Source organism: Sander vitreus, chromosome 16, assembly GCF_031162955.1.
Source record: "Sander vitreus isolate 19-12246 chromosome 16, sanVit1, whole genome shotgun sequence".
Lineage (NCBI taxonomy): Eukaryota > Metazoa > Chordata > Actinopteri > Perciformes > Percidae > Sander > Sander vitreus.
This window is the reverse complement of record NC_135870.1, coordinates 3,272,707-3,299,778: the sequence shown is the minus strand read 5'-3', so window position 1 is coordinate 3,299,778 and position 27,072 is coordinate 3,272,707. Positions and strand designations below refer to the sequence as shown.

Genomic DNA, 27,072 nt, shown 5'->3' with positions numbered 1-27,072 from the left:
GTTAAATTCCCATAGATCCATTTCATGGATCCAGGATACTATGCATCCTGATAATGTTCCCTTGGCCTGCATAGTATCCTGGATCCATAACTGGCCTTTAAAAATAAACATCTGCCTGCCTCTATGGGAATTTAACATAGGGGTGTACGGATTTATGCCCCCTGTATTTTAAGGAAGAACACTTATTTATTTATTTACGATACATTATTCATTCACAAACAAAATTGGTGTTCTTCGTTTCTGTATATCTATATCAAACCGAATAATAAACCATCCAAACTAGACTTAGTGAATAAGCTCAGGAACCATACAGTCAGTATACAATACTAACACCTCGAGTCCTTTTCGTATCCATTCATTCTTTAGCGTTTAGCTCCAGCTACTGTATAACCTATCCACTGTATGCATTTAATATTATATGATTCTTTATTTCTAGGGAGCAGAGGTTGACGGGCATTATGGTGTTCGTTCTGACCGGTCTCTCAGTTTTCCTCGCTCCAGTTCTACAGGTACTTCAGTACATGCATGAACAAGGAATATAATGTGATGTCACTTCACAGTTACCCTATAATGTTGTATTTAAACTGCTTCTTTTGTAATTCAGTACATCCCCATGCCAGTCCTGTATGGAGTGTTCCTCTACATGGGAGTGGCCTCACTGAGTGGCATCCAGGTACATCCAGTATTCATGTTGGATTTTCATGTTTTACTTGTTACGCCATTGGAAGTGGGGGAGTTTTTTCGGCCCACAAAACAATCCCCAATTTCAATCCCCTATATCTATAGTTCAGAGTACAAATACCTGGCTCTTTGTTTGTTTTCTACATAAACACATAAAAGCCCTTAAATTAGGTTATTAAAGAATTATAAGCAAGATATGTGGGACATTTTACAGAGTAAAAATAAACTTGTTAGTGCTCTCAAAAATGCCTAAATCTTAAGCTGACATCTTCAAATTGCTTGTTTTGTTTCAACGACGTTTCAAATGTCCAAAAATCTAAAGATATACAGTTAACTATCACTTAAAAGATAAGATAAGATATTGATCCCCAGCGGGGGGGAATTCGGTTGTTGCAGCAGCACGAGGACAGAAATAATACAGATCAACAGAGAAAGCAAAATAAATGTAAATAATTCAACGTATATTCAACGTGTAAAGACTGAGAACACTTTCTGAGAGCATGTTTTCTGTTCCAGTTCTGGGAGCGTATCAAGCTGTATCTGATGCCGCCCAAACACCAGCCAGACTTCTCCTTCCTGCGTCACGTTCCTCTGAGACGCGTACATCTTTTCACGCTCGTCCAGATCGTCTGTTTGGCCGTCCTCTGGATCCTGAAGTCCACCTTCCTGGCCATCATCTTCCCAGTAATGGTGAGTGTATTGCCCTGTATCGTGGGTCCTGACATTAAAGATGTAGTTGCTGTAGAGCCGCGGTGCGAAACGCAAGAAGACAGGCAGAAAGGACAGACAGACAGAGAGGGAACATTACTGTCAACTGTCAAGAAGCAAGGGATGAAGTGAGGGAGAAGGAGAGAGAGGCAGAGCGACAGCAGCATCACATTTTGTATTGTTGTAACGAATTAATTAATACGCATCAAACTCAGTGTGCAAGGTTTCACCCTGCGTGACAAACTTTTAGGTAGACAGATGTCAACAAAAGTCACGAAAAAAGTCATAGTATAGTATGTCGAAAAAAGTCACGAAAAAAAGTCATAGTGTAGTATGTCGAAAAAAGTCACGAAAAAAAGTCATAGTATAGTATGTCGAAAAAAGTCACGAAAAAAAGTCATAGTATAGTATGTCGAAAAAAGTCACGAAAAAAAGTCATAGTATAGTATGTCGAAAAACGTCACGAAAAAAAGTCATAGTATAGTATGTCGAAAAAAGTCACGAAAAAAAGTCATAGTATAGTATGTCGAGAAAAGTCACGAAAAAAGTCATAGTATAGTATGTCGAAAAACGTCACGAAAAAAAGTCATAGTATAGTATGTCGAAAAAAGTCACGAAAAAAAGTCATAGTATAGTATGTCGAAAAAACGTCACGAAAAAAAAGTCAGTGTAGTATGTCAAAAAAAGTCACGAAAAAAAGTCATAGTATAGTATGTCGAAAAAATGTCACGAAAAAAAGTCATAGTGTAGTATGTCGAAAAAACGTCACGAAAAAAAGTCATAGTATAGTATGTCGAAAAAAGTCACGAAAAAAAGTCATAGTATAGTATGTCGAAAAAAGTCACGAAAAAAAGTCATAGTATAGTATGTCGAAAAAAGTCACGAAAAAAAGTCATAGTATAGTATGTCGAAAAAAGTCACGAAAAAAAGTCATAGTATAGTATGTCGAAAAACGTCACGAAAAAAAGTCATAGTATAGTATGTCGAAAAACGTCACGAAAAAAAGTCATAGTATAGTATGTCGAAAAAACGTCACGAAAAAAAGTCATAGTATAGTATGTCGAAAAAAGTCACGAAAAAAGTCATAGTATCGTATGTCGAAAAAAGTAAAAAAAAAAAAAAAAGTCACAGTGTAGTATGGACCTTTAGCCTTGCAGCGCCTGATGTAAATGTCCTGCATATTGAGGAGCGGAGCTCTGATGATCCACTCAGCCGAGCGGACCACCCTCCTAAGGGCCATGTAGTCTTTTTGTGTGCTACTGCCCACCCAGGTGCTGATGCTCCCAGACAGGATGCTCTCTATGGTCCAGGTGTAAAAGTTCCTGAGCACCTTGACGTTAAAGTCTCTCAGGCGTCTGAGATGGTGGAGACACTAGGGAGGGGATGTGGAGCGACCATGTAAGGTCCTGAGTGATATGACACCCCCAAGATATTTATGGCTGTCCACCCTCTCCACCTGAGCCTCGTCAATCCTCTGTGGATGGTAGATCCTATGCTGTTTCCCGCCGAAAGTCCACAATCAGCTCTTTAGTTTTTGTGATGTTCAGCATAAGTGCAGAAACCCCACTGGGTAAAAAAAGGGGGAGCCAAAAGAAAGACATTGGAAAGCACCCGGTGCAGCGCAAAGCCCGACGCAAGTGTCTTTGCTGGTTTAAGACCGACCCAGTTGTCAATTTCCCGTCCAGCGCCCACGTCGTTTAAATAGCAAATGCCCCTGCGCCCATCTTTGCGCCCATGGGCGTGCGAGGGAGGTGTGTTCAGGTGCATTCTGGGCGTATTGCTATCTTGAGACAGCAGGAAGTGATCGCACCATTGACCAACAAAAACCTGGTCTAAAGTCAATAACGCAGCATTTCATTGTTATTTTAACAGCAAATTAGTAAAAATGCTCCTAGACAAACACACATGCAGAAGATTACAAATAAATATATTACGGTGCAGATCCTCCATCATAACAACAATGCACCAAGGTCCAAACACGCCTGGCTTTTAAAGGGAATGGGAGATGATCTCTGATTGGTTTATCGCATGTTACGCCCAAAACACACCTATGAATTAATGAAGACACTAAGTACAACCCTTTTGAACCTGGCGCCCGGCGCACAGAGCCTTTTTTCCGCCGTCAAACTAGCAAAAGTGGATTTGGACACGCCCTCTGAACTAGGAAGGTGGAGGCAAAGCGTTGCCAGCAGCAGCAGTGAGTGAAGCGCAGTCAGTGTAGCAGTGATCAGTGAGGAGGGAGTCACATTTCAGGACCGCCTTGATGTGAGAATGGCTGTGATCGGTGTGTGTGTGTCTGATAGGAATGATCATTCAATCAGCGGGCGTATGACTTCCGTGTCCTACGTGAACTGATGCTAAGCTTAATTAAGAATATTTCCTCCACCACTGGTTCATTTTCTTCCCCGTGTGTAGATTCTGGGTCTGATGGTCGTGAGGAAGCTGCTGGATCTGATGTTCTCACAGCACGACTTGGCCTGGCTGGACGACATTCTGCCAGACAAAGACAAGAAGACAAAGGAGGACGACAAGAAGAAGAAGAGGGATAAAAAGGCGGCAGAGCCAGAGAGCGACGAGGAGGTGAGGGAAATGTTGACAAAAATCTAATTTAAAGATTACTCAGGGCACACACACACACACACACACACACACGGATACCATATCTGCCTGCCAACACACAGCTACTGTAATCTCCAAAGTTGGCGAGAGTGGAACTTTTTTCTCTGTATTTATTTGCGTATTGAAATGTGTGTCACTCCATCTTTTGTGGGTGTGTCATTCCTGGGTCTGTTTCCTCTGACTAATACTGTATGTTTCTCCTCTCTGTCCCACAGTGTTGCTGAAAAGGCACTGTACAATACTTACTACGTCTTTTTTGTCCGTCCATCCTCCTCTTAGTGTGTCTGTCTACCTCTCCCACTGTTGTTCACTCTGCATTTTTGTGCCCACTGTGTCCACCGATGATTCTGACTGAAGGATAAGGCTAATGCTATTCTATATTTTTCTCCACAAAATGACTGAAATCAACATTTTAAAAATCAATGTTTTAAGGTGACACCAGAGAGAGGAATTAATCCATGTGTCCTCTCGAAGTCTTGAAGTCTTTCAGTCTTAAAAAAATGGGTCACAAATATATAGTTTCATTTTTAAAAGTCTCAGTAATTTCATAAAACAGCTTAACACTGTAGTTTTTTTTTTGGGGAGGGGCCTATTTTCAGTGGCGGATTAATCTTCATTAGGTGTATTTGGGATTGAGCCAAAAGAAATACACTACAGTGTGTGTGTTCATGATAATAAAGGAACATGTCACCCAGTGCAACGGTGTGGCTCATTGGTGTTTTGATAGTTTTTTGGAAAACAATGTAGCTCTATGGCACAGACAATGAACATACACAACAGAAATATAGAACATATCCAGGCTTATTCTTTAAAATCTCAGTTTGTCCTGCATGCCGACCACTTCCTCTTTATGTCGCTCAGCCCAACAGCTCTGTCCCCCCTCCAGTGAAGATTCCCATGGAGGCCATAGAGTCCCACACAGAGCCTTTCCCCGTCCATGTTAACCCTCCCGCCCAAAACCAAACCTCTGATTGTGAGTACACCGACCCTTTCCTCCACCTCTTGTTGTGTCAGTTTGTAGTCAGTTGTGTAAATGTTTGATGCCATTTATTAAATATGATAGAGTGATAATAGAGCTTTTCGTAGATGTTGCTCGTGACCATGGATGACCAATTTTCTTTTGACATTTTGACATTGGCTTCTTTTACATGCGCACAATAATGTGACAGTTATTCAACTTTTCAATTGAATTTACATGCATTTTAAATTACCAGTAGTCCATCGCATACTTGTGTTTACATATACCCCAACAGACATGTATGATTTTTTTCGACATGCTATACTATGACTTTTTTATGATTTTTTCAACATACTATACTATTACTTTTTCCGACATGCTATACTATGACTTTTTTCGACATGCTATACTATGACTTTTTTTGACATACTATACTATGACTTTTTTCGACATGCTATACTATGACTTTTTTCGACATGCTATACTATGACTTTTTTCGACATGCTATACTATGACTTTTTTATGATTTTTTCGACATACTATACTATGACTTTTTTTCAACATTCTATACTATGACTTTTTTCGACATGCTATACTATGACTTTTTTCGACATACTATACTATGACTTTTTTCGACATGCTATACTATGACTTTTTTATGACTTTTTTCGACATGCTATACTATGACTTTTTTTTCTGACATACTATACTATGACTTTTTTCGACATGCTATACTATGACTTTTTTTCGACATACTATACTATGACTTTTTTATGACTTTTTTTGACATACTATACTATGACTTTTTCGACATGCTATACTTTGACTTTTTTATGACTTTTTTTGACATACTATAGTACGACTTTTTTCTTCAACATACTATACTATGACTTTTTTTCGACATGCAATACCATGACTTTTTTTTCGACATAATACCATGACTTTTTTTGACATACTATGCTATGACTTTTTATGATTTTTTTCGACATACTATACTATGACTTTTTTCAACATTCTATACGATGACGTTTTCATGACTTTTTTCATGACTTTTTTTCGACATATTATACTGTGACTTTTTTTGACTTTTTTCGATATACTTACTACAACTGTTTTCTACACTATATACTATGACCTTTTTCGACATACTATACTATGACTTTTTTCGACATACTTTAACTGTTTTACTTTTCATTATTGTTATGGTATACTTCATGGCTGATGAACCATGACAATTAACGAGAGGTGACACAAAAAGTTACTTTAAAGAAACCATTCTTTTATTTAAAACAACAACAAAATGTCAAGACATTAGAAGGTTTAGCAGTCAGTAGTGCCAGCATGTATGCATGAGTGAAACAATAGCGAGTGGAGTATTGTAAAGTAAAAGGAAAAACAAAGGATGGGGAGCATTGTTTCCCCTTTCTCTCTTCCCATCATGGAACAAGGGAGTTGCGCTCTTATAGTGCTGGGAAGACACAAGGATGACCTGACCACACCTACTGGCATCTGCAACACAAAGAAAAAAGACAAGCAGTTAAAAGAGGGGTCATCACATTGTACTATTTCAGACTGTTTCAATTAGTCATAAAAATAAAAAATGCATGTCGAAAAGTCACAAAAACATCATGCTGTTGAAAAGAATCACAAAAAGTCTGAAAAAGTTACAAAAAACGTTATAGTGTAGTATGTTGAAAACACGAAAAAAGTCATAAAAATGTCATAGTATAGTGTGTCAGCAAAAGATATAGTATAGTATGTTGAAAAATGTCACGAAAAAAAGTCATAGTATAGTATGTCGAAGGAAGTCATAGTATAGCATGTCGGAAAAAGTCATAGTATAGTATGTCGAAGGAAGTCATAGTATAGTATGTCGGAAAAAGTCATAAAAACGTCATAGTATAGTATGTCGAAAAAAGTGACAAAAAAGTCATAGTATAGTATGTCGGAAAAAGGTCATTGTATAGTATGTCGAAGGAAGTCATAGTATAGTATGTCTGGAAAAAGTCATAGTATAGCATGTCGGAAAAAGTCATAGTATAGTATGTCAAAGGAAGTCATAGTATAGTATGTCGGAAAAAGTTATAGTATAGCATGTCGGAAAAAGTCATAAAAACATCATAGTATAGTATGTCGAAAAATGTCACGAAAAAAAGTCATAGTATAGTATGTCGAAAAAAGTCATAGAAACGTCAGTTTTGGTCACTTTGTCGAAAAAGTGACCAAAACGTCATAGCATAGTATGTCAATAAAAGTCACAAAAAAAGTCACATGTCGAAAAAAGTCGTAGTATAGTATGTCGAAAAAAGTCATTCTATGCTATGACCTTTTTAACACATGCTATGCCTTTTGTCATGACATTAAAAGCTGAAGAGTGTTTTAAATGTAAGCTGTTGAAAGTGACACAGCGGATGATTATAAACATACCGCATGCATTCCATGTCACGTTCGGGGGCAGCACAAAATGTTTGTGATGACTGCCATTGGCAGACTGTGTTGCAAACCTAGCCACTGTGTTGAAGATGGTTAACAGTTAAACGTTATGGAAAGGTCAGTGGTTCCGAGCAACCTCTAAAGATCAACTGCTTGTCATCACGGTTAACTTGATGTTGTTTTTCATCTCTGTTATCTTTGTGTCTCTGTGTTTGTATTTGTGTTGAACTGTACATGTGCTTACATGCTTGTTCTGTGTTGTGCATATGTTTCTCTTTGCGTCTCCGTGTGTTTTCGTACAGGAGATGAACCCTTACTCAACAGTCTCGTCCAATCAAAATGAATTAGACCGCAGGTATGCTGTGTGCTGAAACTACACGTGCCCTTCAGTGATCTGATTTACTCACCCGACACAAACGCTGGCTGGGACAACACCACCTTCACCTTCAGACAAACAAAACACATAGATACCACATAGAAACACACATTCTGTTCAGGTGTATTCATGTTGGATGATTATTTTATACATTTTATTTTTGTTTTTACACAGCATATAGGAGATAATTCAGTACACTTGCATAGGAAATACTGTGTAGAATACAGTGCATGAGGGCATTTGAATATTCAGTCAGCTGTACATACTTTAAAGGGTAACTACAGTTTTTTTTCAACCTGGACCCTATTTTCCTATGTTTTTTTGTGTCTAAGTGACTGATGGGAACAACAACCTTTGACAACAACCTTGACTTAAAAGTATTGCTTTTTTAAATGGAGTCTGGTGGGTTTAGCGCTAGCAACTGCAGAGCTGTTTCTGGTTAAACAGAAAGGTCTCAAAGAGGTTTTAAAGGTCTATCTCTGTAGGGATCCTTTCCATAATGTTGTCAGACACTTAGAATAATAATCTGAGCCTGTCAGCGGCAAAACGAGCACTTTTGTGAAGATCAATACAAGCTGGACAATTGCCCTATTAACTGACATTGTAGCTTGTTTCTCCGCTGCAGCGATCTTGCTTAATACTGGACCAATGTCAAAGATTGTTGTTCCCATCAGTCACTTAGACACAAAAACATAGGAACATAGGGTCCAGGTTAAAAATAAATTGTAGTTAACCTTTAAATCAGGGATTTTCAAAGTTGACTCTTAGATCCGAGACGAAGTTACTGCATTAAGGCCGACATAAGGAGCTTTGAACTGTGTAAAATACTACGGTGGATTTATAAGAAAATGACACCAATGTTACCCTTCAAACACCTTTTAATTTTTGATGCATCATTGCTCTTACAGATAGTCATGGTGGATCAATCATACCAAGGGTCTCCTCTTCATAAGTGGAACTGTTTTAACGTTGTCCATTACTCTAACCAAATAAATGTACGAGGGGATTCATCATGATTGGATTTTGGTTGTTTCTTTTTAAAATAACTGTGGCTCAAGACACTGATGTGTGCTCATTAAGAACATGAGCACATCAGCCTCTAGGAGATCAATTCATTGCTGTTTATCACTAGTATATTACCTTGTATTTGTTTTGTACCGTCATCTGTTTGGTATTATAGAATTGCTGTGTTGCAATGAACAATTATTGTCATTATCGATCAGTCTGATGATTCATTTCTTGAACCTGATCGAGTTCTTACCTGTATTTCAATTATTCTATTTATCAGTAAAATGCCAGAGAAGGCGACATACTGAAATGACCCGATCAATAATCCAACACACACTTATATGTAGGTTGTATCACGTAAGGCAACTAAAACAGAACATCTTTACATTTGAGAAGTGAATATTTGACTTTGTTTGGCTTGAAAAATATCTGAAATTATTATATAGTCTTCAAAATAGAGTTTATTATTTAAATAGTTTGTTGATTGAATAATTGATTAATGGACTAATGGTTGCAGCTGAAGTCAATTAAAAATGTCTATGAAGGTTATTGGATTCATCCTAAACATAAATGAAGGATTTCAACCAATCTGAACGGTGAAATTTATTATTTAGCGTAAGGCATCACATTTTCACGGCATGATCCCTGATGTCAGTTCTAGATTAGAGGCTGAAGTAGCCGACAAGAACCTGCCAACGAGAGACTTCTGTGATGTCGATACAACAAAAATGGACCTACGTTAAGGAAGTGTGTTCACTGCTGGCTACAAGTCAGCAATCAAACACAACAAAGGCTGTCACTTGAATGGCGTTTTGAGCTACCGTTAGCAATCAAACAATCATAGATAGCTAAAAACGTTTCCCGGATCCCTTGGTGTTATGCCGTAACCCAAGGGTGTCAAACTCAACTTCACTAAGGGCCACACTGGAAAACGAGAATCACATCCAGGGCCAGACATGTAGAGTTTATTGACATGCTTTTATTTCATCGAAAAAGTCCAATATCTTTGACTGTATTATTGCAGGTCTCATATAGTCTTCTCACTCACAGTTTGGTCCACGTAAAGCCCTGAAAAAGTGAGCAAAAGAAGTTCCAAAGCCATCCTAGAATTTAACAAATCAAGCAAAACGATGATAACATTTTCTAAGTAGGCGACCACCCAGCTGACTCACAGCAGCCTGTTTCACAGCCTGAATATGAAAACGCTCTGCTTCTGGGGGCATTTCTGACGCTCAAATTCTGCTTTGAGTGTGGCGTAATTGCAAGTTGAAAACCAGTTTCCCACGTTTTTGGTTTGGCGCACAACTAGACGGGCCAAAATGTATTGTGAACCTAAATTGATATGCGGGCCGGATCAGAATTTGCGAGGGGCCGGATTTGGCCCGCGGGCCTCGAGTTTGACACGTGCCGTAAACCGTTAGCATGCAACTCACATCTGCACTCGACTCACATCGGGTAGTAACACCCTGCTCTCGCTCTCTCTCTGTCTCTCTCTCTGTCCCTCTCTCTCTCTCTCTCTCTCTCTCTCTCTCTCTCTCTCTCTCTCTGTCTCTCTCTCTCTCTCTCTGTCTCTCTCTCTGCTCTCTCTGTCTCTCTCTCTCTGTCTCTCTCGTCTCTCTCTCTCTCTCTCTCTGTCTCTCTCTCTCTGTCTGTCTCTCTCTCTGTCTGTCTCTCTCTCTCTCTGTCTCTCTCTGTCTCTCTCTCTCTCTGTCTCTCTCTCTCTCTGTCTCTCTCTGTCTCTGTCTCTCTCTCTGTCTCTCTCTCTCTCTCTGTCTCTCTCTCTCTGTCTCTCTCTCTCTCTGTCTCTCTCTGTCTCTCTCTCTCTCTCTCTCTCTCTCTCTCTCTCTCTCTGTCTCTCTCTCTCTCTCTCTCTCTCTCTCTGTCTCTCTCTCTCTGTCTCTCTCTCTCTGTCTCTCTCTCTCTCTGTCTCTCTGTCTCTCTCTCTCTGTCTCTCTCTCTCTGTCTCTCTCTCTCTCTCTCTCTGTCTCTCTCTCTCTCTCTCTCTCTCTCTCTCTCTCTCTCTCTCTCTCTCTCTCTCTCTCTCTCTCTCTCTCTCTGTCTCTCTCTCTCTGTCTCTCTCTCTCTCTGTCTCTCTCTGTCTCTCTCTCTCTCTGTCTGTCTCTCTCTCTGTCTGTCTGTCTCTTTTTCCTTGTTTGTTGCTTTGTTTCCCTTTTGTCGCCCTAGTGTTGCCTTCCTTCTTTCTACTGGTTTTTTTTCGAAGTTTTTATTACTTTTTTGAAGGTTGTGTCTCTTTTTTCGAAGTTTTTGTTACTATTTCTGACCTATTCTTGCCTTCCTTCCTTCTTTCTACCGTCTTTTTTCCAAGTTTTTGTCTCCTTTTCTCATCATCATTTAAATGTTTTCCAGGTCTAAGGCTGTTGTTTAGTAAATCTATCGCTGACATCACTGTATTCTTCCTCTTTATAGAGACTTTTTTTTTTTCTCCTACCAAACATTATTAGCACTGGTCAGGGGATACATGGCTTAAAAAAACTGTTCAAAGGGGGAACATTATTGAGAACTTGAGAACCAGTGCACTAGAGGGAGCCTGCGTACCACCAGTGGTACTTGTACCCCAGTTTGAGAACCAGTGGATTAGACAGCATGCGTTTTTAGCCCTGTGTACCTAATTAACTGGAAACTGCGTGTGTATGTGTGAGATGGAGAGTAAAAGTGTAACATGGCCGGTTCCCACAGCATCACTCTACACCTGAAGATCTCCTGCCCCGACTCACCTGCCCACTCCCAGACCTCGAGCCTCGGCCCCGGGGACGCTCCGCCACGCCTGCCGCCGCCGCCACGCCCGCCCGCGCCCCAGCTCAGCATCCAGGTGGACTCGGACTGCAAGGAGTCGGGCTTCTACTGCAGGAAACACCCCCGCTTTTATCCCCCTCAGGTCTGGCTGCCTCCGCCTGAAATACACAGAGACTTTCGTCAAAAACTGCACGCTCACTTCGGGGACTCCTGTGCTGAGACCGTCCTGTAGACAAACACACACACACAGAAGGAAGGTGCAAAGGGTTGCGTATAACTCATAATCTGCTTGATATCTACATTTTTTTTGGTTTTTTTTTAGAGGCTGAGACTAATATGCATACAGAAAGTGCTCGTTCACACCTTTTAATCGGCTCTTTGTTAGATATAACGCTACGTTTTATTATCAGGGATGTAACGATACACTCAACACACGATTCCCGATTTAATGTTCATGATATGATTTTTTTTCATGATTGTTTTTTTTTTTAACAGAATGAGCTGCAGACAAATGAGTAAATAAGATTCCTTTATTTCTGTAAACTGTGCCAAAACAACAGATGTGTCCTCTTATCACTGCGCAACTGATATTGTATTTTACCTTAAGTAAATCTTTTTTATCCCACATCATGGGCGCCTGGTTAGCTCAGTTGGTAGAGCGGGCGCCCATATATAGAGGTTTACTCCTCAACGCAGCGGGCTGCAGGTTCCACTCTGACCTGCAGCCCTTTGCTGCATGTCATCCTCCCTCTCTCTCCCCTTTTCATGTCTTCAGCTGTCCTGTCAATAAAGGCCTAAAAATACCCCAAAAATAATAAAAAAAATAAACAAAAATCTTTTCAAATAAATAAACTAAGACGCAACAAGTGAAATCTAATCCTAGGACGTTTACAAACTTCATCGCGTTTCTTTTTTTTTTATCTCCTCCGGTTGTAACCTTTCTACATTTATTCATGATGCATCGTTACATCCCTAATTATTACACAGCTCCCCGACCTGAAACTCTCTCCGCTCTCAGGGCACAGCTCCTCCAGTAACAACAATAGCTTCAAAGAAACAACCACAATGTGTTAATAATATAAATAATAATAATAAATGCATGAACCCACTCTGAACCTGTGTTAGACATCAGTATTATTGATCATTTGTTCATCTTTGCTTTTCTCTCTCTCGAGCATTTAAAGAATAATAGAGATTTACATGATTGTTTGTGTGCATTATGGATGTAAAACCCTCAAAATGTAATAAAACGGCGTATACAGTTGGTTTGTTTTGTCCTGACGTGATTTAGGTTTAAAGTACATTTAACTCATGTACGGTACTAAAGTACTAATTTGATGTACTTGTACTTTTCATAGCACTTTGTATTTCTACTCCGCTACATCTCAGAGGGGAATGTTATACTTTTTACTTTACATTTATTTGACAGCTTTAGTTACTTTACAAATTTTATTTATTTTATGTAAAAACATTTTAAATAAAATAATAATGTCGAGGTTTAGACTGTTGGACAAAACAAACACTGTGAAGGTGACACTTTGTACTGAAGGCAGATTGGTTTCATTTATTTTTAAATATATAAATATATTTATATTTTTTAATTATTTCTTATATTTGTAAATATTTTAAATTTATTTTATAATATTGTATTTTTTTTTAATTGTTCTTAATTTATTTTTAATAACTCAAAAAAAAATTCTTATACTTTTACTTTAGAGCAGGACTCTTCACTGGTTTTTAGCCGAGGACCGTGTGGCTGCACAGTTGTACCGGGCAGCTTCCATGTATGAATGTGTGAATGTGATCAGATGCAAGAATGCAAAAGAGAGGCTGCCTCTCAGTGAACCTCCCCTGAATAAATCAAGGTTAAATAAAAAAATAAAAAAAGAGATGGAGCATGGACCTCCTACTACATACAGTATATTGTATAAAATGATGTTGCATATTAAACTGGGCCTACAGTAACATGTACGGTGGCCTAAATCCTTCATACAGTGACTTGTATTTGAAAACAAAGCAATCAAAGTAATTGTTGGCATGATTTTATGAATGTTTTATTGGTAAACATACATGTAGAACAGTGAAGCTTTAGGATTAATGGTCTCTATGGACTGTTACCTTCGCAACTACCTTCCCTATGGGCCGGTCAGCCTGTCATCACTGAAGGTGTTTTCTACAAATAGGCTGATTTATATCTCTTATGGATTCATGTTGGCACTTTAATTTCAAAACTATATGTATGAGGACCCAGTTGAAGATATTGGCTTTGTAACACTCAATGCAAGACTTTTTGTGGAGTATTGTGTGGTATTAGTACTTCACTAAATCAAAATTCTGAATACTTGCTCCACTGATTGTAAAGTGTAGTTGCATCCAGAGTGAGTGGGTTGAATGTGGGACTCATGCACCATGAAGCCCTCTCTGCTTTACAACTGTAGGTAGTATTATGGTATTACATGAGTATTTACCATTTATGAAATGTCTCAGTTAAATTGTTCTCTGGTGACACCTTGTGGACCAACATTACACCTAAGCACCCAAAACCTTAGTGATTTGAGAGTGTGGCCACTGAACTTTTAGTCTCGAGTTACTCACCAAGCAGGGAAAAGTACTGTTGGGAAGTCAACAAAAACAGTTTAAGTAGTAGAAATAAGTTAAGAAAGTCAGCTAGAATTAATCTTGAAATTACAAGTGGACCAGATGATGCAAGAATCCATTTTATTAGTTATGATCAACATTTTAAACAGCATCACTTCAATAGAGGCTCCACTCTGGAGGTCTTCGTGAACACACGGAACATTTCTACCATGCAGATACTTATTTTAGTCTAACTTTATCATTTCAAACACTTGTGTATTTTTTGTTACAGATGAAAAATGCCTCAAATCAAAGTCTGGAACCCAAAAACACATTAACACTAACTGTCAGCTAAAGCAGTCAAAATGCAAAGTGAAATTAAGAAAGCAAAAGTCAGGAATGCTCAAGCTTTATTGAAACTTAAAAAAGGAATGGCTGACGGCTGGAGCAGAAAGTGATTTTTTTCCTCTCACTGGAATAAAGATGGTGGTTATACGGAGACATCTTTAAGCTGGAGCAGATCAGTTTCCTCCACGGAGACGGAGCACAAGATGGAGGGTGGACTCCTTCTGGATGTTGTAGTCAGAGAGGGTGCGGCCGTCCTCGAGCTGCTTGCCAGCAAAGATGAGACGCTGCTGGTCTGGGGGGATTCCCTCCTTATCCTGGATCTTGGCCTTCACGTTCTCAATGGAGTCACTGGGCTCCACCTCCAGGGTGATGGTCTTGCCAGTCAGGGTCTTGACGAAGATCTGCATGCCTCCACGGAGACGCAAGACCAGGTGGAGGGTGGACTCCTTCTGGATGTTGTAGTCAGAGAGGGTGCGGCCGTCCTCGAGCTGCTTGCCAGCAAAGATGAGACGCTGCTGGTCTGGGGGGATTCCCTCCTTATCCTGGATCTTGGCCTTGACGTTCTCAATGGAGTCGCTGGGCTCCACCTCCAGGGTGATGGTCTTGCCAGTTAGGGTCTTGACGAAGATCTGCATGCCTCCACGGAGACGCAAGACCAGGTGGAGGGTGGACTCCTTCTGGATGTTGTAGTCAGAGAGGGTGCGGCCGTCCTCGAGCTGCTTGCCAGCAAAGATGAGACGCTGCTGGTCTGGGGGGATTCCCTCCTTATCCTGGATCTTGGCCTTGACGTTCTCAATGGAGTCGCTGGGCTCCACCTCCAGGGTGATGGTCTTGCCAGTCAGGGTCTTGACGAAGATCTGCATGCCTCCACGGAGACGCAAGACCAGGTGGAGGGTGGACTCCTTCTGGATGTTGTAGTCAGAGAGGGTGCGGCCGTCCTCGAGCTGCTTGCCAGCAAAGATGAGACGCTGCTGGTCTGGGGGGATTCCCTCCTTATCCTGGATCTTGGCCTTGACGTTCTCAATGGAGTCGCTGGGCTCCACCTCCAGGGTGATGGTCTTTCCAGTCAGGGTCTTCACAAAGATCTGCATGCCTCCACGGAGACGGAGCACAAGATGGAGGGTGGACTCCTTCTGGATGTTGTAGTCAGAGAGGGTGCGGCCGTCCTCGAGCTGCTTTCCTGCAAAGATGAGACGCTGCTGGTCTGGGGGGATTCCCTCCTTATCCTGGATCTTGGCCTTGACGTTCTCAATGGTGTCACTGGGCTCCACCTCCAGGGTGATGGTCTTTCCAGTCAGCGTCTTCACAAAAATCTGCATTTTGGCACTGTTTGAAGAAAACGTCACATTAAAAATGTTAATAACTGAAAGCCACATTTGTTTATTTGCATCTACAGTAATATAATGATCTGCTGTTGCATTTGGGGATTTCCAGAGGAAGTAGTTTGTCAGAGTGTCACGCTACTTTTGGTTTCTATTATTCAATAGAGCCACCATTACAACTAGCTTTTAAAATATTTATAAACCAATTGCTATTTAAACTGAGACCAAAAACATGGTTTCCCAAAACCACATTCAGACATTTTAAAGACTACAGGAGAACAGATGGTACCTTTAATCCTCAGTTAGACATTAGGTTCTTAAATGTTATGTTAAAATATGCAAATCAGGCATTATCTACAGAAACTAGCCCTAGTGAAATGTTCATTTTCTGTGGATTAGGGATTTGTTTCAGCTCTTTGGTTTAATTTACAGTTACATTTTTGCTTATTATTCATTCATATGAAGTTATTCCACAACTTTCGAGAGAAAGTTGTTTTCTTGGATTCCTTAAAACTGAGTTAATCTATATAAAAAACTGAGTACTTACCAGGCCTATTTATTAAAATATATTTATATTAATCTTTTGTTGTGGCTTGCATTGTCTAGTCTGGACTGTTAATGTTACAGTGTACTACCGACTATTGTAGTGTCTTTATAAAATGTATTCTGAAATATCCAAGATTTTTTTTACCGAGTCATCTAGCTAAGCTAGCTAGCTAACGTTAGCTAAATTGAGTTAGCCGAATTTAAAAAAAAAAAAAGGTTACAAGCTTCCCTTTCTGCTTGAATCCTTGTAAAAATACAGGACCCAGTGCTACACTTACTAGAAGACGCACGTAAATGTGAAAGCAGAATAAGGGTTCAGTTGTTCGTCTAACCAGACGGTTCCTATTGGAGTGACGAAGCTAATATGCTAACGTTGCTAAGGAACAGGATGCCGCAATATCTGGTCGTTTGTCTTCATTGTGCCCACATACAAAGGCTAACCTATTTAATCTCTTTAGCAAAGTGTTGGTTTCGTTCTTTACTGGTTTAACTGACAGATTTAAAAGCTGAATATTCATTACGTTCTGTGAATTGGAGACGTTTTCTGAGACGAGGCCTGGTCGATGCTAGGCCGCGCTCGAAGTTTGCTAGGCCGCGGCCGGCTTTGTTAGCTACCAAAACAGCGGATGTAGCTTGTGATTTTGTTACAAACAGCGAAATTAACGTCGAGTAAACAACCCAGATTATGATATGTACGACAAAAGCTCGTCCTAAATACAGTGGACGCTGTTGAATTACTTACAAACAAATGGTTTCCGCCGGTGTACGTGTCAGTGTCTTCCGGGTTCCGTCAGGTTTTAACAAACAAAGAGCAGTGGAGCGGGCTTTATAGCCAACAGTCAGATATCCTTCCGCTTTCCCACCCGGTGGAACTATAAAATATGGTTATCAAAAAATACGACATAATTTTTTCGGAGTTAAGTAAACATGAATATTCTCGTTTGACACACAATGGAATGTCTTTTATGGGGGATACAAATAGTGTTTTTAGACCAGAATGAGGGTGAAAAATGGCCATTTCACAACCTGCGCGGATGTATACTTAAATACGTATGCAGCTAGTCGGTAGGAGTGACGCAATGTTACTAAGTGCATTTAATTAAGTACAATTTTGAGGTACATGTACTTTACTTGAATACTTCCATTTTATGTGACTATATGCTTCTACTCCACTAAAGTTATTTGACAACCAGTAACTTTGCTGATTTAGATTATTAATACAAAATATAAATCAATTAAAAAAATATAAGATTATACACATAGGCTAATTAAAATGAGCTCTATACCTTTACCAGCTGCAACTTTAAAGTGATGGACACATTAATGCATCAATAAGTAACCCAGTAATACGATTATTTTGTTATTATTATGACCTGCACCTTTTTATTTTGCAATATAACATTCAACTGTAAATCCGAAGAAGAAAAACAGCCTATTTCACCTATATACTGTATATTGTCCCTGATTCTTGGCTGATAATCACCTCTTAAATGTGATGCCCAGTGTGTCCATCAGTCCATTTGTGTCATTGTATCTCTTGAAAACAAATTGTAAGTTAATGAGAATTTGAGCTTGTAATTTTATAACCACATGAGGAAATAACATTGATTTTGACGACCCTGTCACCTTTCCCCCAGCACCATCACCATGCCTTTTTATTGTCAAACAAGCAGAATCTTCTCAGTCATTATGCATAAATTGACTGAATACTTGACACATTTTCCCAACAGGAGAAAACCCACTGATTTTAGTTACCCTATGACCTTTTACACTTGTGTGATCATTACTATTCTGTCATTAACCAATACAACGCTGTCTGTAAAACTAATGCCTAACTGAGAGAGTGTGTAGACGACTACACTCTATTGAGTGCTTCTTCTTTGTAATTGTCTTTTGATTTCAGATTAGACAATTACTAACACTTTGTCTGAAGTGCACATTCTCTCGCCTGGGTTTTTTAAAGGTCCAATATGTAATATATTTACTGTACTAAATCCAAAAATGACCCCAATGCGTCATCAGATATTAAGGAAACATGCTAAATTGAAATACTATCTTTTCTGACAACAATGCTAATACCAGTATTTTCTCCTTTTGAAATTTCCGTTCCGTGACAGAATGTCTGTTTGTGTTTTGACCTGTGTGTTGGTATCAACTGCCCAGTTTGACAGCCAGGTCGTGTTGCCAGATATACCTGTAAAAAACCGTAAAACGTAAACCCAGCGTGCTACAGCTGTAACGTTAGTGCCACCATGAAAGCAGCAAACAAACGAACTGGATCAACGGCGATAGATTCTACCCAACCTAAAAAAACCTGGCATGTTTCTAACAGTTGTGTGGAATGTCACAACCCCCAGGTAAATATTGAAGATGTTTGAATTTGAAAGATGGAGACAGCTTAGAGCCCAAAAGGACGCCAAGTTGGCAAATTTTCTACTGAACAGGTAGCTAAACATTAGCTTCGGGGTAATTTATCACAGCAACAAGGGACGGGCATTTTTTGTCATTTCAACATTTGTGTACTCACATTGAATAATATAGCTAGAGTACCCGAATTGGTTGCTCGCAAAAATTGAGACACAGCCGGTGAAGTGATCCCGACTGGTCCTGGCTAACGCCGCCATGCTAACCCTACTAACTGCTAACTGCTAATGTTACCGGAGGACCAGACAAGCGGCCACGGCTGTTTACAACGTGTAGCCTGTTCAGCGGCCGTAGCCGACAACGGTGAGTTATTTTAAGCCAAGGGGGGGCTGTAAATCAGGAAGAGAGGACCATGAGTTTGCAGTGTGTTTAGCGATTGTTGCCGTAATTCTGAGCCAATATAGTGTTTTCAGTTGGGTGGAGAGGCGGCAAGGTGGTGTTATTTTTAGCGGTTCCTACCGTAATTCTAAGCCGAGGAAGTGTGTCTGTCCGTCAGGTGGAGAGGACGACGAGGTTGTTGTGTTTTTAACGGTTCCTACCGTAATTCTAAGCAGAGGAAGTGTGTCTGTCAGTTGGGTACAGAGCTCCGCGTGAGCACGGGCTTCAATGTCAATATAGCCAGCATCTAACGTTAGCTACTCCGCTGTGCTCTGAAGTAATGTCTGGCTATGTGAGACAAGCATCTAGCAACATTGTTGTGGATGCTCCGGTCTCAGCCTGCCAACCTCCGTGAACTTCGAGTCTGGGGAGGAGGGGGCGGGGGAGACGACTCTCTCCAGTATTTTGAATTTGTACTGCAGTAACTATTTTAAACACTAGCTGTCAGTATTACATATTGCACCTTTAAATGAACTGCTTGAAGAAAAGATATCGTATTTTCTAAATGCCAGCTTCAATTTGAGGCTTTTGGGAACCACATTTCACACTTGCATTATAAAAATATACATTCAAATATAAAAAAAGCACACACAGAAGTCTTGTTTCCCATTTGCAAAAATAATATTTATTGAGTATCACTTGCAGGAGTTTCTGTGGACTAGCTACCATTACAACACAGCTGTTTTGAGTATCTAGTTTATTAAGGCTGTGTATGTGTTTGTGTGATTCAGCTCAACACGGATGTAGCTGCGATTTGTCCTCAGACTCACTAAACAAAAACAAACAAAACATTCAAAATCAAACAGCCAGGAATGAATATTACACAGAGAATTAAAACAATCACGGCCCAGGCAAGCATGGCGTTTCTTCTGGGGTTTATTGCACCATTTTTGGCAAGCAAACAAATCAGGGAAAGAATAACGATGTTTGTCTTTCCCTGCTAAAAACCATAAGCCCTGTCTCTCTTTTACCATCCCTGCTCAGGGACGTCCAATCACAAAAACCTTTTAAACTGACCGGTATCGATCTAAAATGAGGACAGATTCAGCAGCTGCAATTTATTTCTCACATAAAATGTTTTCGGAAACACATTTCGGTGAACTGTTTTTGTAAAATAAGGAAAGGTTTCCTAGTCTGGATCAATGGAAGTACATTTTCAGGATAATAGCCCGAGGCGCCGGATGTCACTCACCTTCCTCTCTGTGTGTTGCTATTCTCAAGCTCGGTTCGCTTCAGAAGACACAACAACAAACTTCAAGCTACACGTGGAAAATGGCAGGTTTTGAGGAACAAGAAAAAAGGCAGGCTTGCTTGGTTCTTTCGGGGAATGATTTTAAACGGCATTTCCTCTCTAACTGGGACGTTTTGGAGCCGATTGGTGGGATTGCTGTGGACGAAGTACACACGCAGATACACTGGTAAGAACCAATGAGGTTTAACCATAGACAGTTAAATAAATGGACAAAGTGACGCCGTAGAATTCCACGGAGACCAGAGAAGTATATTAGAAGCTCTTTTCCGGTGATGGCTGAGCGTTACTGAGCAGCCTCCAACTGAGCTTGAAGACGTAGATGTGACGTGAGCAACCTGTCTGAAAGTTGGAAGTCTTCTGGTAGCTGTGCCAAGAGAAATCTCAATCATTCCCAATCTAGCAGAGACGGAGAGCGTAGGTATATGTTAGGAGATAACATGGACACAGGCTAATTATTGCTAACTAAAATGCTAGTTAACATTAGTAATTCAACTTAAACAGCTAATGTAAGTCGAAACTGCCTACGAGCTTCTCTTGTACTATACGGTAATTCCTCTACTATGCGACAGTAAGTTGCGTGGTTATGACACAATCGTTAGCCTATTTTTATAAAAACGTCTGCTACGGAGCCATAACGTGAGACACAAGGTAATGGAGCCTTTTATTCATTGTCGTGTTTCTTTAGAAATAAACAACGGACAAATAGAGTCTTTAAACACTTCACATGTAAAGTTATTCGCTGTCAAAGTGATGCCAAAATGAATGGAAGTCAATGGAATGCTAACGGGAGGTGATGGCTTGGTAGCATCAAAATGGCTCCATAGGAGGTACGCTTTGTAGACGCTTGCTTACCCCCTTCGGTTTAACCATGTATCAGCTAATTTAAAGAGCTCACGTTACTGTATTGTGTGAACAGTTAACTTCATTTAATATTGTATGTGGCGTTCTCTTTTGCGGGGTGCAAATGTTCCACCAAAACAAGTTCCTTCCTGAGACTATTTAGCAGACACCGTCGCTGCGTCCTGAGCTTAGTGCCGCCCAAGACCATTGTGATTGGTTTAAAGAAATTCAAACAACCCAGAGCGTTTTTTTTCTCCTATCCCAGAATGCATCTGTGGTGTAGCCAGACCTTCCTCCACAGCGCTGTGGAGGAAGGTCTGGCAATGCGAGACTAAAAGTTCCAAACGGGCCGTCGTGTTCAGGTCCGTTTCGAAAATCCGGGAGCAGACAGACCTCGAGCGTTCGTCCAATAAGGTGCAGCCATTGCATTTGTAGGAGGGTGTAGCCTGTTTTCTTTGATTGTCAGTGATCAATCATTGAAGAGAAATTGATAACTGCTAGTCAAAAAATGGCACTGTGGACAGGTACCGTAAGTCTCTCTGAATCTAACAATATCATTATGTCTTTTGGTTCAGATTTGACAGAGTTATGACCCTGAGAATAGGATTTCTGACGCAAATTGCTGTAATCTAAGGTGTTTTTAAGTTAAACTTTAAACCAGTGTGGAAAAAAGATCACTCCTCTGCATCTCTCTATTAAACATTAATATCCTTGATAAATATTTGCTGCATCTATTGCCTCAGTGGTGTGAGTCTGACCCACGCTGTTAACAGCTTGTAATATTAATGATCTCATTGTGTTACTGCACTCATTACGAGTTGCTGTAGATAAAAGAACCAGCTAAACGCCTACAATGCAGACATAACTGTAATGTATTTCTGGCTCTGTGAATGCCTTTGGTTCATTAAACTTGTGTGGGTGGCACTCGGTTTCCTCAGAGTGTCCAATGTCATTCAAGCATCTGGTTAAAAGCTTCTCAACAGTTGAATTAACCGCAGCAGGAAAGCCTCTGGAAATTGCTATCGTGGCAGGAAGCATTATCTTCCTATTAGCAGTCAGGATGGCAACAGAAGGAATCATTAGGACATTAAAGAGGGTTGGCAGAAGGGAAATGCCGCTGGGCAGGATTCATCCTCCCACCCATCAGGGGATATTTCCAAGACACCAGCACTCAGTCCAAGAAAAAAAGTTGCTTCTCAAACCGAATGGAAGCCAAAACGGCATGCTGTGGTGAAAGTAACAACTTTAAAAGAAGATTTCCAGTACTATTAAGTCGATTCAAATCTTTTTATGTAGGGGATGATGTTGGAACTGTGTTTTGCGGACGATCTCAAGCACTAGTGTCCAACTTTCTTTTTTTTTTACATAGTGAAAGTGGATAGACATGAAAGGGGGAGAGAGATGGGGGATGACACGCAGCAAAGGGCAGCAGGTCTGATTCGAACCCGGGCCGCTGCAAAGGACTCAGCCTACATGGGGCGAAGGTGCAGGAACTAGGGGTGCTGTTGGTGCTGCAGCACCCCCTGTTGGCAAACTGCGATCACAATAAAATGATGGCTTATGAATATCTCTGGTTGTTGTTTCTGTTCCACGACATTTTGTATGTCACGTTTGGGGTGTGGGATGAAGAGAGGGATACTTTTAGTAATTATTGTATCAGCTCTACATCCACAAACAAGAGGGCTCTTCACTGAAATGGAACAGCTGATCCACTTGTGCCTCTGTTTACCAGTGTCAACGGCTGGCTCCGAAAGGTCTTTCTCAGCTGTCCGCCGCCTGAAAACCTGGCTCCGTAGCACTATCACCCAGAGTAGACTTTCATACATGGCACTGCTTCACATCCACAAAGACATTTTGCATGATCTGGATATTCCGGGTCTCGTGGCAGAGTTTATCAGCCGAACTCCAGAACGCAAATCTACGTTTGGTGTACCGAAATCATCATAAGTTGATAAAGGTAAACGGCAACAAAAACAAACTGCGCCAACCTGCACCACGAAACATAAACAGTGTTCCAGCCAATAACTGACAAGAAGGAGTTGGTTGAGTCATGAACGCACATTGTGGAAGTAGCCTACGTGCTAACGCTGCTGCGGTGATGGTTGTCCAACTCCTTCTTGTCGGTTATAGGCTGGAACTCTGTTTATGGTTCGTGGTGCAGGTTGGCGTTTTCAGGCGTGACATCGCTTAGAGCACCTTTAAACCAGGGTAAAAGTTAATCTGAGTAAATGTTTGTTGGGGCTGGGGATGCTATTGTTAGCCCACAGTTGCTAATTCGTTGGATTACTTTTCTGCAATAAAATGCAGTTTTATAACAACATTTTTGTAGGCAAACACAAAGGTTACATTTATTAAATCCATTTTAAATCCTACATGCAAATGAAAGCTGAATTAAATGTGCAATATATCCATATTTGATACTAATAAGAGACTTTGAGAGCCAGATAAATAGAAGTAGGACAAAAATACAGTTTTGGTTTGGGACTGAGAGCATTAACAACCATTTAAAGTACAAAACAAATATTTCGAGTGTTTACATTTAATGCATAGACCTTGAAAGGAGCTGTGAACAGATTTAAGATGGTTTTGGGTTAACAAATATGAGATAATGTGAATATTTCCACATTTGGCCCCTAAAAAAGCAATACGAAGCCAAAGAATTCAACAAAACGCTTACAAATTTAGAAAGTCTTTTGTACTTTTTATTTGAGTTTTACCATTTATTTAGGGAAACTGTTAACCTTTGTCTTCTCATAATGAAAATGTACATTTATCAATCTGCATAAAACATCACATATACAGTACATCAAAATAAATACATCATCTGGTGGGTTGATTGAGCTCGGTCAGTTAACTACAGCTACGCTATTCATATCGCAAACCTCCACGTCTGCAACAAATGCTTGTTTTTCATTTGACTTTTTAAATCAGGAGCCGGTCCAGACCTGGGGGACTCTAAAGGCCAGTCTACGACAGTCATTCATCTAAGACAGAACATCAGTACTGCACTGGCCCCTGAGTCATTTAAATACCACTTAACTACAGCTAAAGCCAGAGCTGGAACTGCTGGAGTTAAAAAGCTTCGAAGGTGCCTGCGGGCAGGAGGGAATTCGGGGACAGGACACAGCTGACATCCTGTGTCGGACTAACTAGCAAAGGAAAACAAAGGAAGCCACTGACCAATATTTCCTTCCTGTCATTATTATTTTGTGGCAAGAGATGGTGACTCATGAGTGTAGATGTAAACAAAAACATAAAGAAAATCCACCGTTCCACCTGCCAATCTATCCCCAAGACTCCTAAGGTTTTAATCCTTAAGATTTCAGTCCTGAGTAGTTTAGCAAGTGCATCCAAACCAGGGATTGATGCATAGACTGTATAAGTGAAGCCAAAACATCTGGATCGCCCCCTAGTGGGCTGGGTGGCTAGCAGATGGGACATGGACAGACTGATCTCATGATGTGGCGTATGTATGACCCGCCAATTTGTATTTCATTATTGCCGTGTATATCTAGTGTATCTAGACGCATACTCGCTGTTTAGCGTGTTTATCAACGCTATTTGGCCTCCATTGACTTACATTACTTTGCTATTGCGTGTGAAATGACGCCGTAGCGAGTAGTACGAAAGGGCGAAAATCCACATAGGGAGGTTGGTCGAGGGGGTGGATGGGTAAAACAACACAGGACAAACTCAACAGTTGCTTTCTTCTTTTAATAAACTCAACCTGTTCTTCTTTTCCTAAACCCAACCCGTCCGATGTATACGGTGCTCAAAATGCATACATATAACACGCCACTTGGCTTTAGAAAGTGGCGTGCATGTTTACGCGATAACACGCCACTTGTAGAAAGTGCCATGTATGTTTACGTCCGCTGTATACAGCGTAGACATACACACGGATAGCTCAAAATGCGTACAGATAACTTGGCTTAAGAAAGTGGGCGTGTATGTTTACGCGAAGTCATGATACACGTGATACATGGACCAAACTAAGAAATCAAAGTTCACGTGAAATAAATGGTTTCCCAAAGATGGTTTCTGTCATTTTAGGTAGTTCTGATCACACTGAGGTTTGTTCAAGTGTTCATTTTTCTGATCAGTTTGGGTTTTGTTAGTTATTTGTTTGTTGGCAGCTGGGATTGACCAAGGGCGGGTGTATTGGCGGGACTTTGATATGGCGGCTCCACCACCCGATCACTACTGCGCTAGTCAAGATCAACGGAAGGCCATATCCAGGATAATTGCCTGACATCCCTCACCTTTTGCTCTCTGTCTGTTGCCATTCTCAAAATCCCTTCGCTCCAGGAAACAACTACCTTCGGGCTACACGCTAAAAATGGCACGTTTGGAAGAAAATTTGGATTGTGCAAAAAGGAAGGCCTGCTTGGTTCTTTTTGGCAATGATTGTGAAGATTTACAAAGAATATGTTCAGGGCATTTCCTCTCTAACTGGGACGTTTTGGGAGCGATTGGTGGGATTGCTGTGAACGAAGTACACACGGAGATACACTGGTAAGAGACAATGAGGTTTAACCATGTATCAGCTCATTTAAATAGCTCACGTTACTGTATTGTGTCAAGCAGTTAACTTCATTTAATATTATATGTGGAGTTTTCTTTTGCGGGGTGCAAATGTTCCACCAAAACAAGTTCCTTCTTGAGACTATTTTGTAGAGCCACCGTCACTGCATCAGGAGCTCAGCGCCGCCCAAGACGATTGTGATTGGTTTAAAAAACACAACTGCAAACAACCCAGTGTTTTTTTCTATCCCAGAATGAGGTTTTCTGTGACTGCTTCTCAATAAAATCCACCCTGCTTTGGATAGTGACCAAAAGAATGAGATCGCGGATACAAGCATCTGAAATTAGTTTCCTCCGTAGGGTGGCTCACCACAGTCGTAAAGCTCGGGTGAGAAGCTTAGACGCTACACAGAGCCGCTGCTCCTTCGTTTCAAAAGGGGCCAGTTAGGGTGGTTTTGGCATCTGATCAGGATACCTCCTGGGCGTATCCCCTTGGAGGTTTTCCAGCATATCCAACTGGTAAGAGGCCCAGGAGTAGACCCTAAACACGTTGGGGAGATTATATATGTGGCATGCCTCAGGGTTCCCAGGAAGAGCTGGGAAACATTGCTGGGGAGAGGGATGTCTGGAATCATTTTCTTAGCTTGCTGCCCCCAGATAACCAGATGAAAATGTATGGATGGATGGATGGATGGATGGGACTGGCAGACTTCCACCACTAACAATGAAAACTACTATATAATAAGATAACTACTAAATATAAATGAGTTGAATTGCATCTGACCGTAAATAGTATCAAAAGTGGAGCTTGCTTTCATGAAAATCTTATAACTCTTATAATTCTTTCACTTTCTAAAGATATATTCCAGGATTCTTTACCTAAATGTCTTAAATTGAAAAAAATACTAAAAAAGTGCTTCAATACCCTTTAATCCACAGTCCTCATACTGTGTCCTGTCCCCTACTCCTTGCGCCTCTCCCCTCCTTAACTTCTATTTCGCACCAGACATCGCCTCTTTTCTCACCGTGTTCGATGTTCTTCGATGATCTTTGGGTCTTTCTCCCCTCCGTCCTCCCACCATCTCCCGGCGACACTGATCCACAAAAAGTTCAACACTGACTCTAGTCTATCGCTCGTCTCCTCTTTCCCACCGTGTCTTCAGAAGCTGGAGGAGAGAACGCAACCGATCACTGCGTCTCGTGGCAGAAGGGGCCGGACATCATCTTTCTGTATTTACATCGCCTCCTCCTGGGCGGAGAAGGAGGGAGGACGGGATGAAGAGTTAGGACGGGGCGGGTCGGTTCTCGGTTCAGAAACGTCTTC

General features: G+C 40.8%; 3 protein-coding genes and 1 long non-coding RNA gene across 4 annotated transcripts in view; 1 reads left to right on the top strand and 3 right to left on the bottom strand.

The window, feature by feature from the left end:
- Positions 1 to 8,122, top strand: part of slc4a5b (solute carrier family 4 member 5b) — a 42,709-nt gene extending 34,587 nt beyond the window's left edge. Inside the window, exons 20-25 of the mRNA XM_078271990.1 lie at positions 437 to 509; positions 605 to 673; positions 1,198 to 1,371; positions 3,805 to 3,969; positions 4,870 to 4,981; positions 7,702 to 8,122. Coding sequence (XP_078128116.1) covers positions 437 to 509; positions 605 to 673; positions 1,198 to 1,371; positions 3,805 to 3,969; positions 4,870 to 4,981; positions 7,702 to 7,703 — 595 coding nt within the window. The 3' untranslated portion in view covers positions 7,704 to 8,122. The remainder of the gene's footprint in view (positions 1 to 436; positions 510 to 604; positions 674 to 1,197; positions 1,372 to 3,804; positions 3,970 to 4,869; positions 4,982 to 7,701) is intronic.
- On the bottom strand, positions 6,290 to 11,754 carry LOC144531727 (uncharacterized). Its single transcript, XR_013503246.1, has 3 exons — positions 11,519 to 11,754; positions 7,807 to 7,843; positions 6,290 to 6,475 (listed from the first exon to the last, which is right to left on the bottom strand). It is a non-coding gene; the product is annotated as an uncharacterized LOC144531727 (long non-coding RNA).
- A 2,484-nt stretch (positions 11,755 to 14,238) lies between these two features.
- On the bottom strand, positions 14,239 to 14,969 carry LOC144531726 (ubiquitin). Its single transcript, XM_078271991.1, has one exon. It carries the CDS (start codon positions 14,867 to 14,869, stop codon positions 14,636 to 14,638), a length of 234 nt encoding a protein of 77 aa, XP_078128117.1. The 5' UTR covers positions 14,870 to 14,969; the 3' UTR covers positions 14,239 to 14,635.
- Positions 14,925 to 17,179, bottom strand: ubc (ubiquitin C). Its single transcript, XM_078271893.1, has 3 exons — positions 17,073 to 17,179; positions 15,070 to 15,788; positions 14,925 to 14,950 (listed from the first exon to the last, which is right to left on the bottom strand). Exons 2-3 carry the CDS (start codon positions 15,779 to 15,781, stop codon positions 14,925 to 14,927), a joined length of 738 nt encoding a protein of 245 aa, XP_078128019.1. The 5' UTR covers positions 15,782 to 15,788; positions 17,073 to 17,179.
- Between the last annotated feature and the right edge of the window lie 9,893 nt (positions 17,180 to 27,072).

Coding starts and splice junctions, on each gene's coding strand:
- LOC144531726 (XM_078271991.1), bottom strand. CDS start 14,869: ATGCAGATCTTCGTCAAGACCCTGACTGGCAAGACCATCACCCTGGAG.
- ubc (XM_078271893.1), bottom strand. CDS start 15,781: ATGCAGATTTTTGTGAAGACGCTGACTGGAAAGACCATCACCCTGGAG. Junction 14,951..15,069: donor CTTCGTCAAGACCCTAACTG/GCAAGACCATCA, acceptor GCTGGCAAGCAG/CTCGAGGACGGCCGCACCCT.